At 34.6% G+C, this 19,536-nt stretch overlaps 1 protein-coding gene across 8 annotated transcripts in view; it reads left to right on the forward strand.

Moving 5' to 3' along the window:
• Window positions 1-19,536, forward strand: part of LOC103092739 (protein adenylyltransferase SelO-like) — a 55,577-nt gene that overhangs the window by 26,265 nt on the left and 9,776 nt on the right. For 4 of the 8 annotated variants that reach the window (XR_001625165.2, XM_016426337.2, XM_016426339.2 and 1 more), the window contains exons 13-16: window positions 10,030-10,074; window positions 10,178-10,259; window positions 10,366-10,458; window positions 13,027-13,106. The exons of 1 other annotated variant lie outside the window; for it this stretch is intronic. Coding sequence is in view for 5 of the 7 variants with exons in the window: in XM_016426337.2 (XP_016281823.2) it covers window positions 10,030-10,074; window positions 10,178-10,259; window positions 10,366-10,458; window positions 13,027-13,106 (300 nt within the window). In the remaining 2 variants the exon portion in view is untranslated. Of the gene's footprint in view, window positions 1-10,029; window positions 10,075-10,177; window positions 10,260-10,365; window positions 10,459-12,192; window positions 12,247-13,026; window positions 13,107-19,536 lie in introns of all 8 variants that reach the window. 3 more of the 8 variants (XR_008912419.1, XM_016426338.2, XM_016426342.2) reach the window with 3 other exon arrangements.

The following is a 19,536-nucleotide window of genomic DNA, read 5'->3' on the forward strand; positions in this document are numbered from 1 at the left end:
ACTAAGTAAAGTAATAATAAATAAAGTAAATAAATGGAGTATGTACCCAGCATAATAGATCCAAGAAGACTTAATTTACCTACCAAAAAAATATAATCTGTTCATTAAAGCAAGTCTTCTATAGGATCTTTTTTTCCTCTTTTTTTCTTTTTAAAACACCCATACCTTCCTTCCATCTTAGAATCAGTACTGTATTAATTCCAAAGCAGGAGAGCAGTAAGGGCTAGGCAATTGGGGTTAAGTGACTTGTTCAGGGTCACACACACAGTTGGGAAATTTCTAAAGCACTATTTGAACCCAGAACCTCCTCTCTCTAGGCCTGCCTTTCAATCCACTGAGCCACCTAGCTGCCCATTCTTAGCCTGCCTTTAATTATAATTTCTAAAGTACTTGAATATAACAATGGTAGTTATATTTCTTTGAAAATATTCCATAGCTTTCTACCAGTTGTAGTGAATCTTTGAGGTTCAGAATGGTAACACCAAAACTGTTCCCATGACTTTTTCCATTCTTCTGAACCTAATTCTTTTTTTTTTATTTTAATTTTTTAAAAATTTGGTCAATTTCAAAAATTATTCTTTGGTTACAAAAATCATATTCTATTCCTCCCTCCCCCCCCCCCCTGCCCTTCCCGTAGCCCTCATGCAATTCCACTGGGTATTACATGTATCCTTGATCAGAACCTATTTCCATGTTGTTGATGTTTGAACTAGGATGTTCATTTAGGGTCCACATCCTCAGTCATAGTCCCCTCGACCCTTGTAATTAAGCAGTTGTTTTTCTTTGGTGTTTCTATGCCCACAGTTTTTCCTCGGAATGTGGATAGCATTCTTTCTCATAAGTTCCTCAGAATTGTCCTGGATCATTGCATTGCTACTTGCAGAGAAGTCCATTACATTCAGTACCACAGTGTATCAGTCTCTGTGTACAATGTTCTCCTGTTTCTGCTCCTTGCACTCTGTTATCACTTCCTGGAGGTTGTTCCAGTCTCCATGGAATTCCTCCACTTGATTATTTCTTTGAGCACAATAGTATTCCATCATCAACATATACCACAATTTGCTCAGCCATTCCCCAATTGGAGGGCATCCCCTCATTTCCCAATTTTTTGCCCATCTGGGAAGAGAACTGTCTGCAAGCCAGTAAACCTGTCTGTAGGAAAGGCCTGAAGCCATCTTGGGCCCAGGCCAAAGAGGGTGAACTCACCATGAATTCAAAGCTGCTACTCTGGCGAACTATAAACTTTTTCAAACATTATTTGTGAGGACTTGGTAGAACAGGCAGTTATATAGTGGGTTTTATAGATAGATGGTGTAGACATAGGCAGCCAGAAGACTTTGAAAATGGTTCTTTGCAGAACCCTTAGAAAAGGGGGGATGAGTATCCAGAATTCATAGGAATTCCTTTGTTTCTAGTCCTCTGTCCTTCATTTGAATAATAAAACCTATCTTTGATGTTTCTAAACCTTTGTCTAAGAGTCAGATAGCATCTACCCTGCTGGCCCTATTCCCTATTAGGTGTATCAAGTAACCACCTAACCTTGATATACTAAGTCTACAAACATAACATCAATATTACCCACATATTTCAGATGACAGACGTGTTCATATGTTTAAGTTATATGCAGCTCTTTATGATTGATTCCTTTTGAGGTCTTCTTGGCAAAGATGCTGGGGTGTTTTTATCATTTCCTTCTCCAGCTCATTTTACACACTAGGAACTTTGGCAAATAGGGTGAAGTGACTTGTCTAGGACTGCACAGTTAGTCAATGTCTGGGGCCAGATTTGAACCCAGGAAGATGGATCTTCCTGACCCTAGGTCTACTGCTATATCTACTGTACCACTCAGCAACCCCAATGTGTACATGTCAGCTATTATTATAATATCCATGAAATTAAGCTTTTTCTAAAAATAGGTTTTTAGTCTGCTACATAATGAGATGCATTATGTGCCAGCAGGAATCATCCCAGACTCTGAGGATAGAAAGAAAAGCAAAAATAGTCTCTTTTAAAGAGTTCACATTCTAATAAGAAAGACAGCATATGAAAATCTGGGTGAGTATAGGATATATACAAGGTAGAAGGAAGGCATGATCAGAGAGAGATCAGTAACAACAAGGTGGTGGCATGAAAAGCTTCTAGCAGAAAGAAGGAATTTAATAGGTCCAGGTGAGGAGCAAAAGCATTTCAGGCTGCAGTGTCTTATGCAAGGATAGCAGAGAGGTCAATGTCACTGGAATATCCAGTAGATTGAAGGAATATAACATATGAGAAAGTTGGAAAAGTTGAAGGAGGCTGGGTTGTGAATGGCTTTAAAAACCAGAGGATTTTATATTTGATCTTGGTGAGATTAGAGTTTAGCAGAGGGAGACATAGTTTGATCATTATCAGTATTATTAAAAATTAGGATAAAAAAAATTAGGATAATTTTGGGAATTAATGCTCTGTAAATACTATATCAATAAATTGTTCTCCAATAATTGAATTAAACATTTATTAAGTGTCTACTACAGGATATGCAATATATTGTGGTAAGCCATGGAGATAAAAAAATGAAAGTGTTCTTTGTCCTCAGGCAATTCATGTTCTGATAAATGGGAAAGACACATTTTCTCTTCAATACAAGTTTAAATTTGAAATGGTGGTTTTCTTTTTTATGTCTTTTCATATCTTTTGCTCATATTCATCAATTAGGGGATGGCTCTTACTCTTATACATTTGACAAAGTTCTCTATATATTTTAGATATCAGACTTTTATCTTAGAGGCTCTTTATAAACAGGTTTTCCCAATTTTCTGCTTTCTAATTTGTCAACATTTATTTTATTTGTATAAAAAACCTTTTTAATTTAGTGTAATCAAGATTATCCATTTTATATTTCACAATACTCTGTCTTTTGTTTACTCATAAATTCTTTTCCTATCCATGAATCTGATATGTAATATGTTCCCTGTTCTTCTAATTTACTTATATCTCCCTTTATATCTAGATCATGTATCCATTTTTGTCTTATCTTAGTAAATGGTATAAGATATTAGTCTATATACCTAGTTTCTGCCAAACTACTTTCCAGTTGTCCCAGCAGTTTTTACCAAATAGTGGTTTTTTTATCCTAAAAATTTGATTTATGCTTTTGTCAAATAATGTGAACCTTAAAAATTCTCAGACCCTACTTCATAAGGTTAGAATTGTGAACCTTAAAAATTCTCAGACCCTACTACATAAGGTTTGGTTAAGACCATTCCCCACTTTGAACAATGAAGGAACTTAGACTAGGAATGTGAGAACTCTACTTAGATCAGGAATGTAAAGACCTCTACTCTACCCCTACTTAAGCATACTTTAGGGGAAGATAAAATTGTAAACTCTTTGCTGAACAATGAAAAGTACTTAAACCCATACTTATAATAAGGCAAAAAGTTCTTAAGCTATGCCTATTTTTAGAACTAATACAAAAGGGTGCTAAGTACCTTTAAAGGTCAGGCAACTTGTGAACTTGCAAAAGGCAAAGAGGTGAGAACTTACTCAGGCATGAATTACTCAAAAGTTTAGACTTCTTAGGTGTGAATTAAGAATGGTTTGTCCTTTGGAAAACGTCTACTGTGATTGGTAGATGTAAGAATTTAGGAGAGGTGACACAGGAGAAATTTCCCTTTAAAAGGAGCTCAGAAAGGGAGCTGAAGAAAGATTGACATTCAGATTCACATTCAGATTCAGATTCAGGCTTGAGCTGGTGGAGTCAGCTGAGATGAAGCTGGCCTGGTGTGACTAGAATCCTTGCTTGGACAGATCTTGTGGTAAGTGATTAAGGACTGACTGATCTTTCTCCTAGGGCTTAGGCCTGGGTTGGCCAGGGCTCCCCTGGGCCGGCCTATCCTTTTCTCATTATTTCCTTTTTTCTCTCTTTCTTTTCTTTAATTCCTCATTTGTATGAATTAAAATATCTATAAAACCCAGTTGACTTGGGTATATTTCATAATTTAGAATATTTCCCTGGCGACCACCTTATATTTGATTTTAAAAAAGACATTGTCTTGAAACCATATTTTCAGCGGTCACAATTTAAACCATCCACTCTTGTATCTACCACAATTTATGTCTTCCACTATTTTAATTATTATAATACAAAGTTACTACATTCTTTTGCCACTGTATGTTGTATGTCTGACTGGTTCCAGTATCAATCTTTCTATTTCTTAGTCAGTATTAGATAATTTTTAAAAATTAATTTACTTATTTAGAATATTTTTCCATGGTTACATGATTCATGATCTTTCCCAACCCTTTTCCCTCCTCCTGGAGCTGACAAGCAATTCCCCTGGGTTATACATGTATCATTGTTCAAAACTTATTTCCATTTTATTCATATTTACAATAGTGATATTTTAATATCAAAACCCTAATCACATCCCCATCGAACCACATGATCAACCATATGTTTTTTTTCTGCGTTTTTCTCCCTCAGTTCTTTCTCTGAATGTGGATAGCGTTCTTCTCATAAGTTCCTCAGAATTGTCCTGGGTCATTACATTGTTGCTAGTTGAAAAATCTATTAGATTTTATTGTTTCACAACGTTTAACTTTCTGTATACAATGTTCTCCTGGTTCTGCTCATTTCACTCAATTCCAGGTCTTAACAGTTTGCATAGAAATCCTCCAGTTCATTATTCCTTTCAGCACAATAACATTCCATCACCATCAGATACCACAATTTGTTCAGCCATTCCCTAATAAATGGACACCCTGTCATTTCCCAATTTTTTGTCACTATAAAAAGTGCAGGTATAAATATTTTTGTACAAACATTTTTCCTTAGTATTTCTTTGGAGTGCAAACTCAGAAGTGGTATAGCTTGATTAAAGGGCAGGCATAATTCAAAATTGCCTTCCAGAATGGTTAGATCAATTCACAACTCCACCAGCAATGCATTAGTGTCCCAATTTTGCCATATCCCCTCCAACATTTATCACTTTCCTTTGCTGCCATATTGGCCAATTTGCTATGTGTGAGTTGATACCTTAGAGTGGTTTTTATTTGCATTTCTCTAATTGGGAGGGATTTAGAACACTTTTTTATGTGATTATTGATAGTTATGATTTCTTCATCTGAAAACTGTATTCATATCCCTTGACCATTTGTCGATTGAGAAATGGCTTGATTTTTTTGTAAATTTGACTTCGTTCCTTATATATTTGGGAAATTAAACCTTTGTTAGAGAGTTCTGTTATAAAAGTTTTTCCCTAGTTTGTTGTTTTCCTTCTAATTTTGGTTGCATTTGTTTTGTTTGTGCAAACCTTTTAAACTTAATATAATCAAAATCATTCATTTTACGTTTTGTAATGTTCTCTATCTCTTGCTTGGTCTCAAATTCCTTCCTTTCCCAAAGATCTCACAGATATACTTTTCTGTGTTCACCTAATTTATTTCTGATTTCATCCTTTATATTTAAGTCATTTACAAATTATGAGGATTATATTAGAAAATAAGTATTGTTTTATTAGTTTAGAGATAAGAATTGGAGTTTGAAGCAGAGCTGAGAGAGTGTGTTAATTTCAATTGCTGACAGTTATAACCATTTTTTCTGTGTCAATTACTCTCTGGCAGTTGGCAGTTGGTCTCTGGCATTTGGCAGAGACACACTCTCAGAGACTCTCTCTTAGGGTTGCAGGAGGTAACATCTTTGCCTCTCTCTCTGAGAGAAAGACCTCAAGGAGCTTAGTGTTTTCCTTTCCCAAATTGGGAATCACTATTGACTATCTATTGTGTTTTTTATAGATTGATTTAACTCTGAGAAGACAAAAGAAAAACCTGGTCTGCTAAGGCTCAGAGTCCTAACTTGAATCTTGTTGAAACTCAACCAGCTAGCCTTTGCTATTTTATAATTTGAAGGTAAAGTTAATAATTATAAGGATAATAGCGGTAGTTTTTATTTAGATAGTTATAAATATGGGTTAGTCAGATCAGGGAGGATTAGTATAGCCTGTGAAACACAGGAGAAGTGGTTCCTTGTGGAACCAGGGAATTTACTTGGGTAGATTTAGAATCCCTTAGAATTAGAAATCCTTGTTATCCTCATATATTTCAATACATATTTTATTTTTTATAATAAGGGTCTCTTTAGCATCCTGGCCCTGAAGGGAAGTTCACATTTGAGCTTTACTTCATCACTGAAGATATTTTTGATTACATCTATCAAAAGTATCCAAACAGTTTTGAACCTGTATTGGTGAGTTTTCTATCAATTTTTATGTAACTCACCATTTATTATTTTTACACCATTTTGAATTGATCTTGGTATAGGGTGTGAGATGTTTTTCTAAACCTGATTTTTTCTATACTGTTTTCCAATTTCCCCAGCAGTTTTGTCAAATATTTAGTTCTTGTCCCAAAAGCTGAGATCTTTGGGTTTATCAAACACTAGGATACTGAGGTCACCCACCCCTAGTCTATTCCATTGATCCACCCTTCTGTCTTTAGCCAATACCATATTGTTTTGATGATCATTGCTTTATAGTATAGTTTAAGATCTGGTACACAGTACATTTTTTTTTATTATTTCCCTTTTTATTCTTGATCTTTTGTTCTTCCAGATGAACTTTGTTATACTTTTTAAAAATTCTATAAAAAATGTTTCTTGGTAGTTTGATAGGTATGACACCGAAATATTAGATAATTTTGATAATTACTGCTTTATAATACAGTTTAAAAATCTGGTACCATTAGACCTCCTTTTACAATTTTTTCATTAATTATTTTGCTATGCCTGTTCTTTCTTTCTTTCTTTTTTTTTTCTTTTTAAACCCTTACCTTCTGACTTAGAATTAATGTTGATTCTAAGTCAGAAGAGCTATGTGGGCTAGGCAATGGGAGTTAAGTTGCTGGAGGCCATCTTAACCTCACTGGCTGACAAGGGCACAGTCTGCAGAAATGGGGTCTGCAAGGTAGCCCCCAGAGAATGAGGTCCCCACTGATCCCCCTCTGTGACTTTCTCTCTTTAACTTCACTCAAGAATGGATGATTATTTTTCTCCCACACAAAAGAAATAATATGAGAGCAAATACTTATAGAATCAATAAACATATATCCCACCTTAATCCCCCCAGACTTTTATCCTAAAAGATTACATTCACAAAATTATAACCTAGAGATCACTACCCATTACCCCCCTCCTTCCTTCTCCACAAAGCTACATTCACTCCTATTACAAACCAGGTAAGCCAAGAACATCAATCACCTTCAAGACACACTCCACTAAGTTCTGTTTATGGACAGAAACCAAGCAACATTGCCAGGTACTTTAAAGTAACACAAGAAAAATAGAACTTGTAAATTGAGGAAAACCCCACATCTGATGTCATTAAATTGCCCTCTAACCTTGTACCTACCTAAAAAATGTTTTGTTACTCATCTCTTAAGTAGTTGTGATTGATTGTGAAAGCTGACCAAAAGTAACAATGATTCTCCTAGGTCAGGGAGAACTAACCTCTAGATCACCTTGTCTATGTCATTCATCTATAGTAACAGTGTTTTGTTGACTAGCTACATGTCTTATAGTTAAGTTCCATGGAAACATATATGTAGAAAATTGATTGTGTGCCAAAGAAATATGTATTTGAAACCCTATATAATAAATGAACCTCCGTGCTATGACAGAACACTGTGTGATGCCTATGCACGTGGGCCTCAGTACACAGTGCTTCTCATCTCCATTACTCGACTGGATCATCACATCTAGATGGAGCAAACCCTCATCCTCAGGGAGACTGCTGAATGGTTCCCAAAATTAAGTGACTTGTCTAGGATCACACACAGCTAGGAAGTGTCTGAGGCCAGATTTGAACCTAGGACCTCCTGTCTCTAGGCCTGGCTCTCGATCCAGTGAGCCATCCAGCTGACCACTCCTTTGCTCATTCTTTTGTTCTTCCAAATGATTATTTTTTCTATCTCAGTAAGAGATTTTTTGGTAATGTGATTGGGATGGCATTGAATAAGTAGATTAATTTAGGTAGGATAGTAATTTTAATTATTTGATTAATTATTAACTAACTTCTTATTCATGAACAATTAATATTTCTCTATTTAAATCTGTCTTTGTATACAGAATATTTTATAATTATGTTCATGTGTTTCCTAGGTTTGTTTTGGCAGATATACTCCTAGGTATTTTATTCTGTCTATAGTTATTTTAAATGCGGTATTTCTTTCTATTTCTCCTTGCAGGACTTTGTTAGTGATATATAAAATGCTCACAACTCATGTGGATTTATTTTATATCCTGCTACTTTGCTAAAATTATCCATTGTTTCAACCAACTTTTTAGTTAAATCTAGGATTTTCTATATGCACTATCATATTGTCTGCAAAAAGAGATAGTTTTATTTCCTCCTTTTTTGGCCATTTGATTCCTTCAATTTCTTTTCCTTCTCTTATTGTGATTGCTAGCATATCTAATACTATGTTAAATAATATTGTTGATAATGGGCATCCTTGTTTCACTCCTGATCTTAGTGGGAAGACTTAAAGCTTGTCCTCATTACAAATAATACTTGCTCATGTTTTTAGGTAAATGCTTCATGCCATTTTAAAAAAATTCATTGATATCTATGCCTTCTAGTATTTTAGGTTTTTTTAAACCCCTTACCTTTCATCTTAGAATCAGTACTGTGTATTGGTTCCAAGGCAGAAAAGTAGTAAGGACCAGGCAATGGGGGTTTAGTGACTTGCTTAGGGACACACAGCTAGGAAGTATCTGAGGTCATATTTGAACCCAGGAACTCTCATCCCTAGGCCTGGCTCTCAATCCACTATGCCCCCTAGCTACCCCGTTTTCTTGTGTTTTTAATAGGATTGAATGCTGTCTTTTGTCAAAGGCTTTTTCAGCATCTACTGTCATATAGTTTTAAAAATTACTTTTTTTAGTAATATACCAATTTTGTTGATAGGCTTCCTTATATTAAACCATACCTGCATTCCTGGTATAAATCCTTTTTGGTCACAATGTATATTCTTTGTGATATATTGTTGTAGTCTCCTAGCTATTATTTAATTTATTATTTAACTTATTTATTTATTATTTCATTTATTTATTTATTTATTATTTTAGTAGTTTTTATTAACTTTATTTATTTTATTTAGTAATATTTATTATTTTATTTGCCTCTATATTCATTTATATATTGGTCTACAATTTTCTTTCTCTATTTTTGCTTTTCCTGATTTAGATATAAACACTATATTTGTTTCATAAAAGGAGTTTGGTAACACTTTCTTTATCTGTTATTTCAATTAATTTATATAATATTGGAATTAGTTCATCTTTGAATGCTTGGTACACTTTACTTGTGATCCTTATCTGATCCTGATGCTTTTTTTCTTAGGAAATTCATTTATGGCTTGTTCAATTTCTTTTTCTAAAATAGGTTTATTTAGATATTTTATTTTCTCCTCTAATAGTCTAGGTAGTAAATTTGTTATAGGTATTCTTTCATTTCACTTACATTGTTAAATTTGTTTGTATATATTTGAGTGAAATAACTCAAAACAATTCCTTTCATTTCTTCTTCACTGGTGATATCTTTACCCTTTTCATCTTTAAGGTTAGTGATTTGGTTTTATTCTCTCTTTTTAAAAATTATATTAACCGATGATTTCTATGTTTTGTTAATTTTTTTAAACAAAACGAACCCCTTGATTGATTGATTTATTTAATGAATTTATTACGTTCAGTTCTATTGATCTCACCTTTAATTTTTAGGATTTCCAAGTTGGTGCTTAGTTGGAGATTTTTAATTTGTGCTTTTTCTAGTTTTTTTAAATTGCATTCCCAATTCATTAATCTTTTCTTTTTTTAATTTATTAATATAAGCATTTAGAGATAGAAATTTTCTCATTTATAAATTTCCTCTAATTTCCCCTACTGCTTTTGCTGTATCCTATAAGTATTGGTTTGTTGTTTATTTTCATCTCTTTAATGGTTGGTTTCTTTAAAGAATAATTTACAATAAATTTTAATTATTTTGTTTTTAACAGTGCTGCTCAGATTCTTGTGGGATATCCTACTCTGTATTACAGAAGGTGTGTCATTAATGAGTACAGATTTTTAATTTTTCTAAGTAGTTTGAAGACGGCTCTTAAAAAATAATAGTTTTCTAAATCTTATTGTCATTTCTATTTTAAGATTTAAAGAACTTTTCAAAGCCAAATTAGGCCTCCTTGGTGAGAAAGAGAATGATGATTATTTGATTGCATTTCTTCTACGTGTGAGTTTTTTTTTTAAACTTTTAAATATTTGAACTATTGCTTGATTTAGAGATACTTAAGAAAAATGTGGATAGAAATTGACAGAAATGTAATTACTTTTATTAGCTCATGGAAGACACAAAAGCTGACTTTACAATGACATTTCGGGAGCTCAGTGAGATAACTCAGGCCCAGCTAAAGGAGTTCAACATACCTCAGGTATTACTGTGTGATATTTTACTTTTCATAATTTAATTTTAGGAATATTTATTGTCTTTATTTCAATGCTAATGACACATTAGCAAGAAAAATTCCAATTTTTTTTTGTTAAATAAAATTTAAAAGAATATAGACCAGTTATTTTAAACTTAACCAGTTTCTCATTTCTGGCTATTATTAGTGTCATTTTCTTGCTCAGATACCTGCTTCCTCAGATTTGAATTCAGGGTCTTGGAAGAAAGTCAGGTTTGAGAGTCAGACCTGGAGTAGGAGGTTCTGGGTTCAAAATTGTCCTCCGACACTTCTTAGCTATGTGGCCCTGGGCAAATCACTTAATTTTCATTGCGTAGCCCTTATTGCTCTTCTGTGTTGGAACCAATATGCAGTACTGATTTTAAGATAGAAGATTTTTTTTTTTCAAAAAAGAAAAAGAAAATTTGGAGAAAAGAAATGAAAATATAAAGATTAGGAGTTATACAGGTAGGATCCAATGACCCAGTAAGTCCTAAATACTGGCAAGAATATACTTTTTCTTGACCTGTTTTCTGGATACTAGAAGTAGTGACAATTAGATCCCTCCTAGTGCCTAACCAGTTCATAAGAGGAGGTATCCTCACAGCCCTTATAAGGGTTAAAGTTTTGTTCTACCTTTTCTTTTTTCCTTCTTCATCAGACATTTATTATTAACCTTATTAATTTTTTTCATTTATATATCAAAAAGTTTTTACAATTGTTTTCTGACATTTGTGATTCCAATCCTCTCCCTCCCTCCCCTTTTCCCTTATCTCTGATCTCTTTGGGATACAGACCCAGTACCACTACTGTTGTTGAAAAAAGGCCCATCTTTCCCAAATCTAGGGAAGAAAAGCAAACCCAGGGACAAATTATGGAGAGGTTTTTGGGACCACTTTCTAAGCTAAGGAAATACATAAAATTTGTATTCTGAGATTTATCTTGACAGTTCTGTGTACTGTCAGCAATAGCATTTATATAAATAAACCTTTGATTATAAGATATTTGATTAGCACTTAAAATATAGCTGATTTTCTTTAAAGTCTTTCTTACTTTTAGGGAATGAGACCTGATCAGAAAGCATCTTTGCTATAGAACTGTGCTCATTTTAATTTCATTCCTATCTGTTTCCATGACAACAGAATAGTTACAAAATCTTGTGAATTTTAAATAGACAAAACATTTTATAGTATTTCTTCCTTCATTCCAGCTATATTCCACAAGATATCAGTTACCTAAAATCTGTAATTTGTTTCGATTTTAGAGAAATAAATTCTGTTCAGGTTTTTTCACAGTACTCTGGGAGATAGCTAAGTAGTCCAGAAAAAATTTGTAACTGGTTCAGTGTTCAGTGTATTTGTATGTAAAGATTTGATAATGAATGGGGAGTTTGAGTCCATCTTTTATTTTTTATAAGCTTTCATTCCTTTGTATGAAAACAACCCAATTGTTGATTAAAATTGATTTACACAGGTTGACCCAGATATCTGAATGCTCTTCTGCCTCACCTCTGCCTCTTAGAATCACTAGCTTCTTTTGAAATCCAGCTCAAATGCCACGTCCAGGTTTCTGAGATCAAGTACCCTCTTTATTACCCCTCCACCCCCTCTCCCTAGCAAATATCTTGTATTTATTTATGGGACCACATGTTGTTTCCTCTGGTAGGAAGGAAGTCCCTTGAGTATATGAACTTGAGTACATTTTTGTCTTTCTGTTTCCCAGTGTTTAGCACCATGCCTGGCACATAACAGGCACTGAGTAAATGTCATCTATTTGGTAAGCTAAGATTTTTATGTATCATGTTTCTTAAGGCAGAATATGCTACTGAGATGGATTTCCATGGAGTTAATCTTAGAATAATCTTAGAATAGGATGGCAAATCCAAAAAAATGGATTTTTCCCTCTGAATTAAGTCATTCCACATTAGCATCCTTTTCAGATAACCTGAATACTTAGCACTGAACAGTAACTTACTTATTAAATTTTCAGGGAGCTGTGCTAGACATGGAAGGTAATAATAAGAACAGTATGCCCCAGGTTCTGCCCTCATTGAATTTAGCTCTAATAGAAGCAATTAGACATAGATCTGAGAAATTGTGATGCCAGGTGGGAAGGGGAAATACAGCAAAGCTTGGTCACCAGAGGGACTTTAATGACTTTCAGCTAAGCAGAATTAGAGAAGGATTTGTGGAATTGATAACACTTGAATTAGGTTCATAGATTAGTTTAGTCAGTCAAGCAATAAATACTGATTAAATACCTGCTACATTACTAGGCACTGTGGAAAGCACTGGTATTACAAAAAGAGGCAAAACATAGTTTCTGCCCTCAAAGAGTTAGGGAGTTTGTTAATGGAATAGAAGTAATTTTTTAGGGGGAAGGTGGATTATGAGCTAAATTTTGGTTTACTAAGTTTGAGGTACTTGTAGAACATCTAGTGAAAATGTGTTGGAGGCATTGTGTCACAGAAGAACATAAATCAAAAGTTTCTAGGGAATATGAAATTATATGAAAAGTAGTAGTATTATAAGCTTCTGAAAAAATATTTTCATTTAGGAATTTTGGGCGCTAGAAACCCTTTCAAGGCAAGAACTCTTTTCGGACTGGGTGACCCTGTACCTTTTGAGACTGAAGAGGTAAGGAAAGTTGTTATAACACAACCGTATATCCCTGGCAGTTTAACTTTTTCTATTCCTGTGATGGCGAACCTATGACATTTGTGTCAGCACTGACACATAGAGCCATTTTTGATGATGCACATGCTGAGAAGGATGTGAATATTGTGAAATTACGATTTTTTTTCTCAAAGTGATACACCACCCAAGTTATGCTTGGTTTTTTGGCGGAAGTTTGACACACCAGGCTCAAAAGGTTGCCCATCACTGTTCTGTTCCCTTGAGTACTTTGCATTGTTTAAATTGCAATGCTCATCCTCCATTTATCCAGAGGTCACTTATTCAGGACTTCAGTTACCTGAGAACCTAGATGGGAATGGAGAAATAAGTCAAAAACTCTTTTACAGTCAAAATAGTTGCCCTAATTCATGAGGTAAATCAAACACCTATCATTTTTAGGCCAGCTCCTAAAATCCCAATTCAGAGGATGTTTACTTTTAATTTAGACACAATTCTAAGAGATTGAGTCTCTTGTTTCCAAATGCACAACAAATTAGAGGCAACAAAATAAAAGGCTGAGGAAATTAAAGTTTAGTGAGAGGTAGCTGGGATGGGCAGGGGTGTAGAGTATAGAAGTGACTGCTGATTATTTTGATAGAGAAAAAGAGAGGGGAGGAAAATTATGAGAAGCAGGAAAGGTCAATAATTTAGTGTATGGGTAAATAGCCCCACAAACCTGATACAAAGCACAGGAATTGTTGTTTCATAGGGATGGCTTGAGTCACTAGGGAAAGTCTAAATTATTTTTATTATGATGTAAATCTTAAGTCTTTCCCTGTTGCTAAGTTGTAGAATAGAGGTAACTCTGGGTTCTCATCTAAGTCATCCAGGGGTTGGGTTGTGATGCACATGGGTGAAGGGAGTCCCTACCAGGACAGCAGGAGCCCTGCATATAGAGTGAGACCCACTACCAGTGGGGCTTATTGTTGTGTGTGGTTGGAAGGGATGTAGACTAGACACCTTGAGCTGCTTCTTCCCCCTCCCTTCTCTGCCAGAGAGGGAAACTGGAAGGGTGCCAGAGGTCGCACCACTTTGCTTCCCTCAGAGAGGGAGTAACTAGTCTAGACATAGAATTATCTGCTTCCTTAAATATTATTCAAATAGGGGATATGATCAGGGTTCATCTAATTTTTGATTGCTTTATCATTTTTGGAAGGAAAAGGAAATCCAAGCTCTTTATTCAAAATAGAAGTCAGAGAAAGTATACATAAGAGACTACATACTAGACAATATAGAATGAAGGAGATCCCTCATTGGGAGCAAGATAGCTCAGCTTAACCAAGAGAGAGGGTTCTGGATCGCTCCCAGTGGGAAACCCCACCACAAATATCTAGAGAAGGAAGTTAGGGATGGGACATAATGAAGACTGATGATTTGTTAGATTTATTTTATATTATGAAAGTTTGTGAAGTTATTGTTTCAGTTAATTTTTTAGCTGACTTTTGGATTCTTTAAGTAGACCATAAAATCATCTACAAAAATGATAATTTTGTATTTCCTTTACCTATAATTTTCTTTAAATTTTTCTTGTCTTATTATTAAAGCAAACATTTCGATTACTGTGTCAAATAGAAATGCTAATAGAGATCCTAATACCCATGAACCTATATAAAGGATAAAAGATAAATTTCAGGTTTATCTCAATTATAAGTAATTGTAGCTCTTGTTTATATGTGTGTACATATGATATTCCTATGATATATGTTGTTTTATGATTACAGATATAGATAATTGCTTTAAGGAAATTAAAACAATTTGGTAATGATTTTAAAATAGATTAATCACTAGAACAGATTAGGTGCACAATATAGCAAAGAAAATAAATCTAATTCCTTATTAGTTCTTGAACCCAAAAAAATCCCATCCTCTGGGATAAGGATTCGCTATTTGACAAAAATTATGAGAAAAATGGGTTAGCAGTTAGAATAGGAAAAATTCTATTTAGATCAATATCTCATACCTTATACCAACTTAAACTCCAAATATGTATGTGACTTAGATATATGACTTAGGTCACATTATAAACAAATTAAAGAATGTTACCTATTAGATCTATGGGTAGGAGAAAAGTTCATGACCAAATAAGGAATAGAGAGGATCACAAAAAAAAAGTAGAACACTTTAATTGGATATAATTAATTTGTTTTTGCAGAAATCTAAGAAAGTTAAAATTAAAAGGGAGATAATTAACTGGGAAAAAATCTTTGCAGCAGATTTCACTGATAAAGGTCCCCTTTATAAGACATATAAGTTAATGATTCAAATTTATAAGAAAAAGCCATTCCCTAATGTGAATTTTAGATTTACTCCACCCTGCTTAGTCTAGCAACCAGGAATGTATACACCCCTACTTAAGGATTAAGTGTTGAGACAGACATGTGCTAGCAAATGACAAATAAGAAACAACTGACAGACCCCTTGGGCTGTCCTAAGTCAAGCTTAAGTTACCATTGGTACATGTGAGATGCAGGAAGTGATATAAAAAAAAAAAGTCTATATATCTGCATGACTTCCTTTTGCTGAGCTCTTTTTGGCGGCGGAAGTGTGAGCTCCGGGTCTCTCTCTGAGAGATGTGGGGTTCAACTAGCAGTGTGGCATATGGCAGCGTTTTGGTGTTTTGGCATCTTGGCGTGGGTCAGGTGAGGCGTCTTCCCTGAGCTCTCTCGGAGTTTAGGCTGATTCCTTTTTTTTTCCTTTCGCTTTCCTAAAATGCTATCCTCCTAGGAGGCCCCTCATCTCAGAGGAGGCCTCGTGACTGGAAGCCGAGCTAGATTAAATCTTGGAGGAGGCCTCGTGGCTGAGGTTCTCTGAACTCCCCTTGGTTTAGGCTAGGCCAGAGAAATCTTAAACCCTTTTCCCTCTCTCTTCTTCTTATTTCCTTCCCTCTATATTAATTAAACCACCATAAAATTCCCAAAACTGACTTGAGTATTTTTTATTGGGATTTGAATTAATCCCTGGTGACCATAAGTATAATATATTAGTCAAAACCCTCCAACTTTACCCCTTACACTAACTGATGAAGTCTAAGAATCTGAACAGGAGGTTCTCAAGGGAGGAAATAGATGGTATGCTTAGTGATATGATAAAATGCTTCAAAGCATTACTAATTAGAGAAATGCAAACTAAAGCTGTTCTAAGATTGTATTTTATGCCCATAAAAGAGGCCAAGATGACAAAAAAGAAAAATGATAAATGTTGGAAAAGCTGTGGTAAAATAGGCAAATTGATACATGTTGGTGGACCTGTGAATGGGTACAACCATTCTGGAAAACAATTTAGAATATACACAAGAATTTACCAGGCAGTACATGCATGCCATTTTTGTTGAGTTCAGGGAGCCAGCTCTGACTCCTGACCTCCAATTCAGCTTCCAAAGCTGAACTAACTTCAGAGGTCTCAAGCTTTCTCTGGTGTCACCTCCCCTAAATTTTCATGTCTACCAATCACAGTAGACGCTTTTCCTAGGACTGCCCATTCTTAGTTTTTAAAACACTCTTTAGTTCTCACCTTCTCTGGGTAGATTATATCTTCTGAGTACTTCACACCTCTTTGCTAAGCTTACCCTTTGTAAGTTGCTTGACCTTTTAGTGATTAATTTGACCTTCATAGATACTTAGCACCCTTTTGTATTAGATCTAAAAATAGACCTAGCTTAAGGTTCTATCTTTACTATAAGTATAGGTTGGGGACTTTTTCTCATTGTTTCATCAGGAGTTTATAACTTTATCTTCCCCTAAAGTATGCCTAAGTATGGGTGGAGTAATGTTAGAGTTCCCAATACATTTCTGACCAAGTACCTTAATTGTTTAAAATGGGGAATAGCCTTAACCAAATGTTCCAAGGTAGTGTCTGAGAAATTTTAAGATTCACAATCTATTTCTGCTAGGACTATACCTCAAAAAAAGAGAATAAAGAAAGGAGGAATAAGTATTTATAAGTATAAAGGAAGGAATAAATATTTATATAGCACCTACAATGTTTCAGGCAATTTTTATATAGAGTATTTCATTTAATTCTCAAAACAACATTGTGAGGTAGGTGCTATTATTATCCCTATTTTATAGTTGAGGAAATAATAATAGTTCACATTCATGTGAACTTCCTCTGTGGCAGGCACTGTTCTAAGAGTTTTACAAATAGTGTCTCACTTGATCTTCACAACAGCCCTGAAAGGTCAGTATTGAAAGAGAGGGGTGGCTACAGATGCAGAATGTTGCATTCACTTAAAAATACTTATTTTTATTTTTCCAGATTGCACATTGATACAATTTTTAATATCTGTTCTCTGACATTTTGCAATCCATGTTCTTTCCCATCCCTCTCACCTGGGCCCCCTTCCCTAAAGAAGGCAGGTAATATGATATAAGTTGTACATATATTATCATTTAATACATATTTCTCTTGTTTGTCATGTTGTGAAACAAGACATGCTGTTTACACTAAAGAAAAACTCATTGAAGAAGTAAAGTGAAGCATATGTTTTAATCTGAATTCTGTCTGTTCCTTCTGTGGTGGTGGATATCCTTTTTCAAAATGAGGCTTTTGGAGTTGTCCTGGATCTTTGCCTTGTCAATAATAGTTGTCATTCACTGTTGATCATCATACATTATTGTTGTTACTGTGTACAACATTCTTTTGGTTCTGCTCACTTCACTTTGTATAATTTCATGTAAATCTTTCCAGGTGTTCTTGTGATCATCTTGTTTGTTATTTCTTATTGTGCAGTAGTATTCCATTACAATTATATACCACAACTGGTTCAGACATTCTCCAATTTATGGACATCCCTTCAGTTTCTAGTTCTTTGCTACCATAAAGAGAGCTGCTATAAATATTTTAGAACATAGAGATTTCCCCCCCCTTTTCCTTGATCACATGAGGAAATAAACTGCATAGTGGTATTGTTGTATCAAAAAGCATACACAATTTTATAACTATTTGAGAATAATTCCAGATTGCTCTCCATACTGGTTGGATCAGTTCAGAGTTTCACTAACAATGTATTAGTGTCCCCATTTTTCCACATCCCTTCCAACATTTGTCATTTGGCCCTTTTGTCATTTTAGCCAATCTCTGATAGGTGTGAAATGATATCTTAAAGTTGTTTTGATTTGCATTTCTCTAGTCAATAATGATTTAGAACATTTTTTCATATAATTATATATAGTTTTGATTTCTTTATCCAGAAATTATCTGTTCATATCTTTTAACTATCAATTTGAGAATGGCTCATATTCTTATATACTTGACAAAGTTCTCTATTGTAATATTTATTGGGAGAGATGGCAAGGATAATGAAAAACCGGGGGATAATGTGAGGTTCCTCCTGCCAAGAGGAAGCAGCAGGGGTCCGATAAGGACTGTTTGTCGTTGAATGACTGAACTGATGTTCAGTTCCCTCTATGCACAGAAACAATAGTCCACTTATCTGACTGTGAGTTCAAATAATATAAAGTTTAATAACCAGTTGGGATTGGAGTTTTTCCTTAGCTTCAGAGCTGAGGCCAGGCCCCAGAGGTTGGCGGAAGGTTTCTCCCACTCCCATCTACTCTATGTCAGTCCTCTCTTTGTCTAATTCAGAATCTTAGCAGTAGACAGAAAGCAAATAAGAACAATTCTAACCTTCAGAAGCCTGTGTCTTCGGGCTGAATGGAGTAGAGGCACTCCTCACCGGACTGGACAGAAAAAGCTCCTCCTTCCTCCAACACCAGGAAGGAAGTCCAACCTGGCAGGAAGGAAGTGCTAGTCACAAGACCCAACTGCCACTCCCAATTGCCCCTTCCCTCAACAACTGTCAGCCTTGTTTCTTTTCCACACTATAAATGAAACTTCTATTCAAGAAACTGTCTATAAATATTTTTTCCGTCTTGCTTTTTTTTTTTTAATAATCTTGGCTTTATTTGGACAAAAACCTTCCAATTTAATGTATTCAAAATTCTCCATTTTACATTTTACAATGCTTTTTATCTTTTGTTTATTCATAAATTCTTCTCCTATCCATAGATTTTATAGGTAATATGTTCCTGTTCCAATTCCTTTATAATATCTCTCTTTAAAACTAGGCCATATATCCATTTTGGTCATATCTTGCTTGGTAAATGGTGTAAGATATTCATCTATAAGTAGTTTCTGCCAAACTGCTTTCTAGTTTTCTCAACAATTTTTACCAAATATTGAATTCTTATTTCCAAAACTTGTATCTTTAACTTTATCAAACACAAGGTTACTATAACCTTTTACTACTATTCATTGTATTCTGTTACCCTGATCTATTTCTTGGACAGTACCAAATAGTTTTGATAATTACTGCTTTATAATATAGTTTAAAATTTGGTACTATAAGACCTTTTCCTTTAACATTTTATTTTCATTATTTCTTTTGATATTC

This window comes from Monodelphis domestica, chromosome 5 (genome assembly GCF_027887165.1).
Source record: "Monodelphis domestica isolate mMonDom1 chromosome 5, mMonDom1.pri, whole genome shotgun sequence".
In the NCBI taxonomy this organism is placed as follows: Eukaryota; Metazoa; Chordata; class Mammalia; order Didelphimorphia; family Didelphidae; genus Monodelphis; species Monodelphis domestica.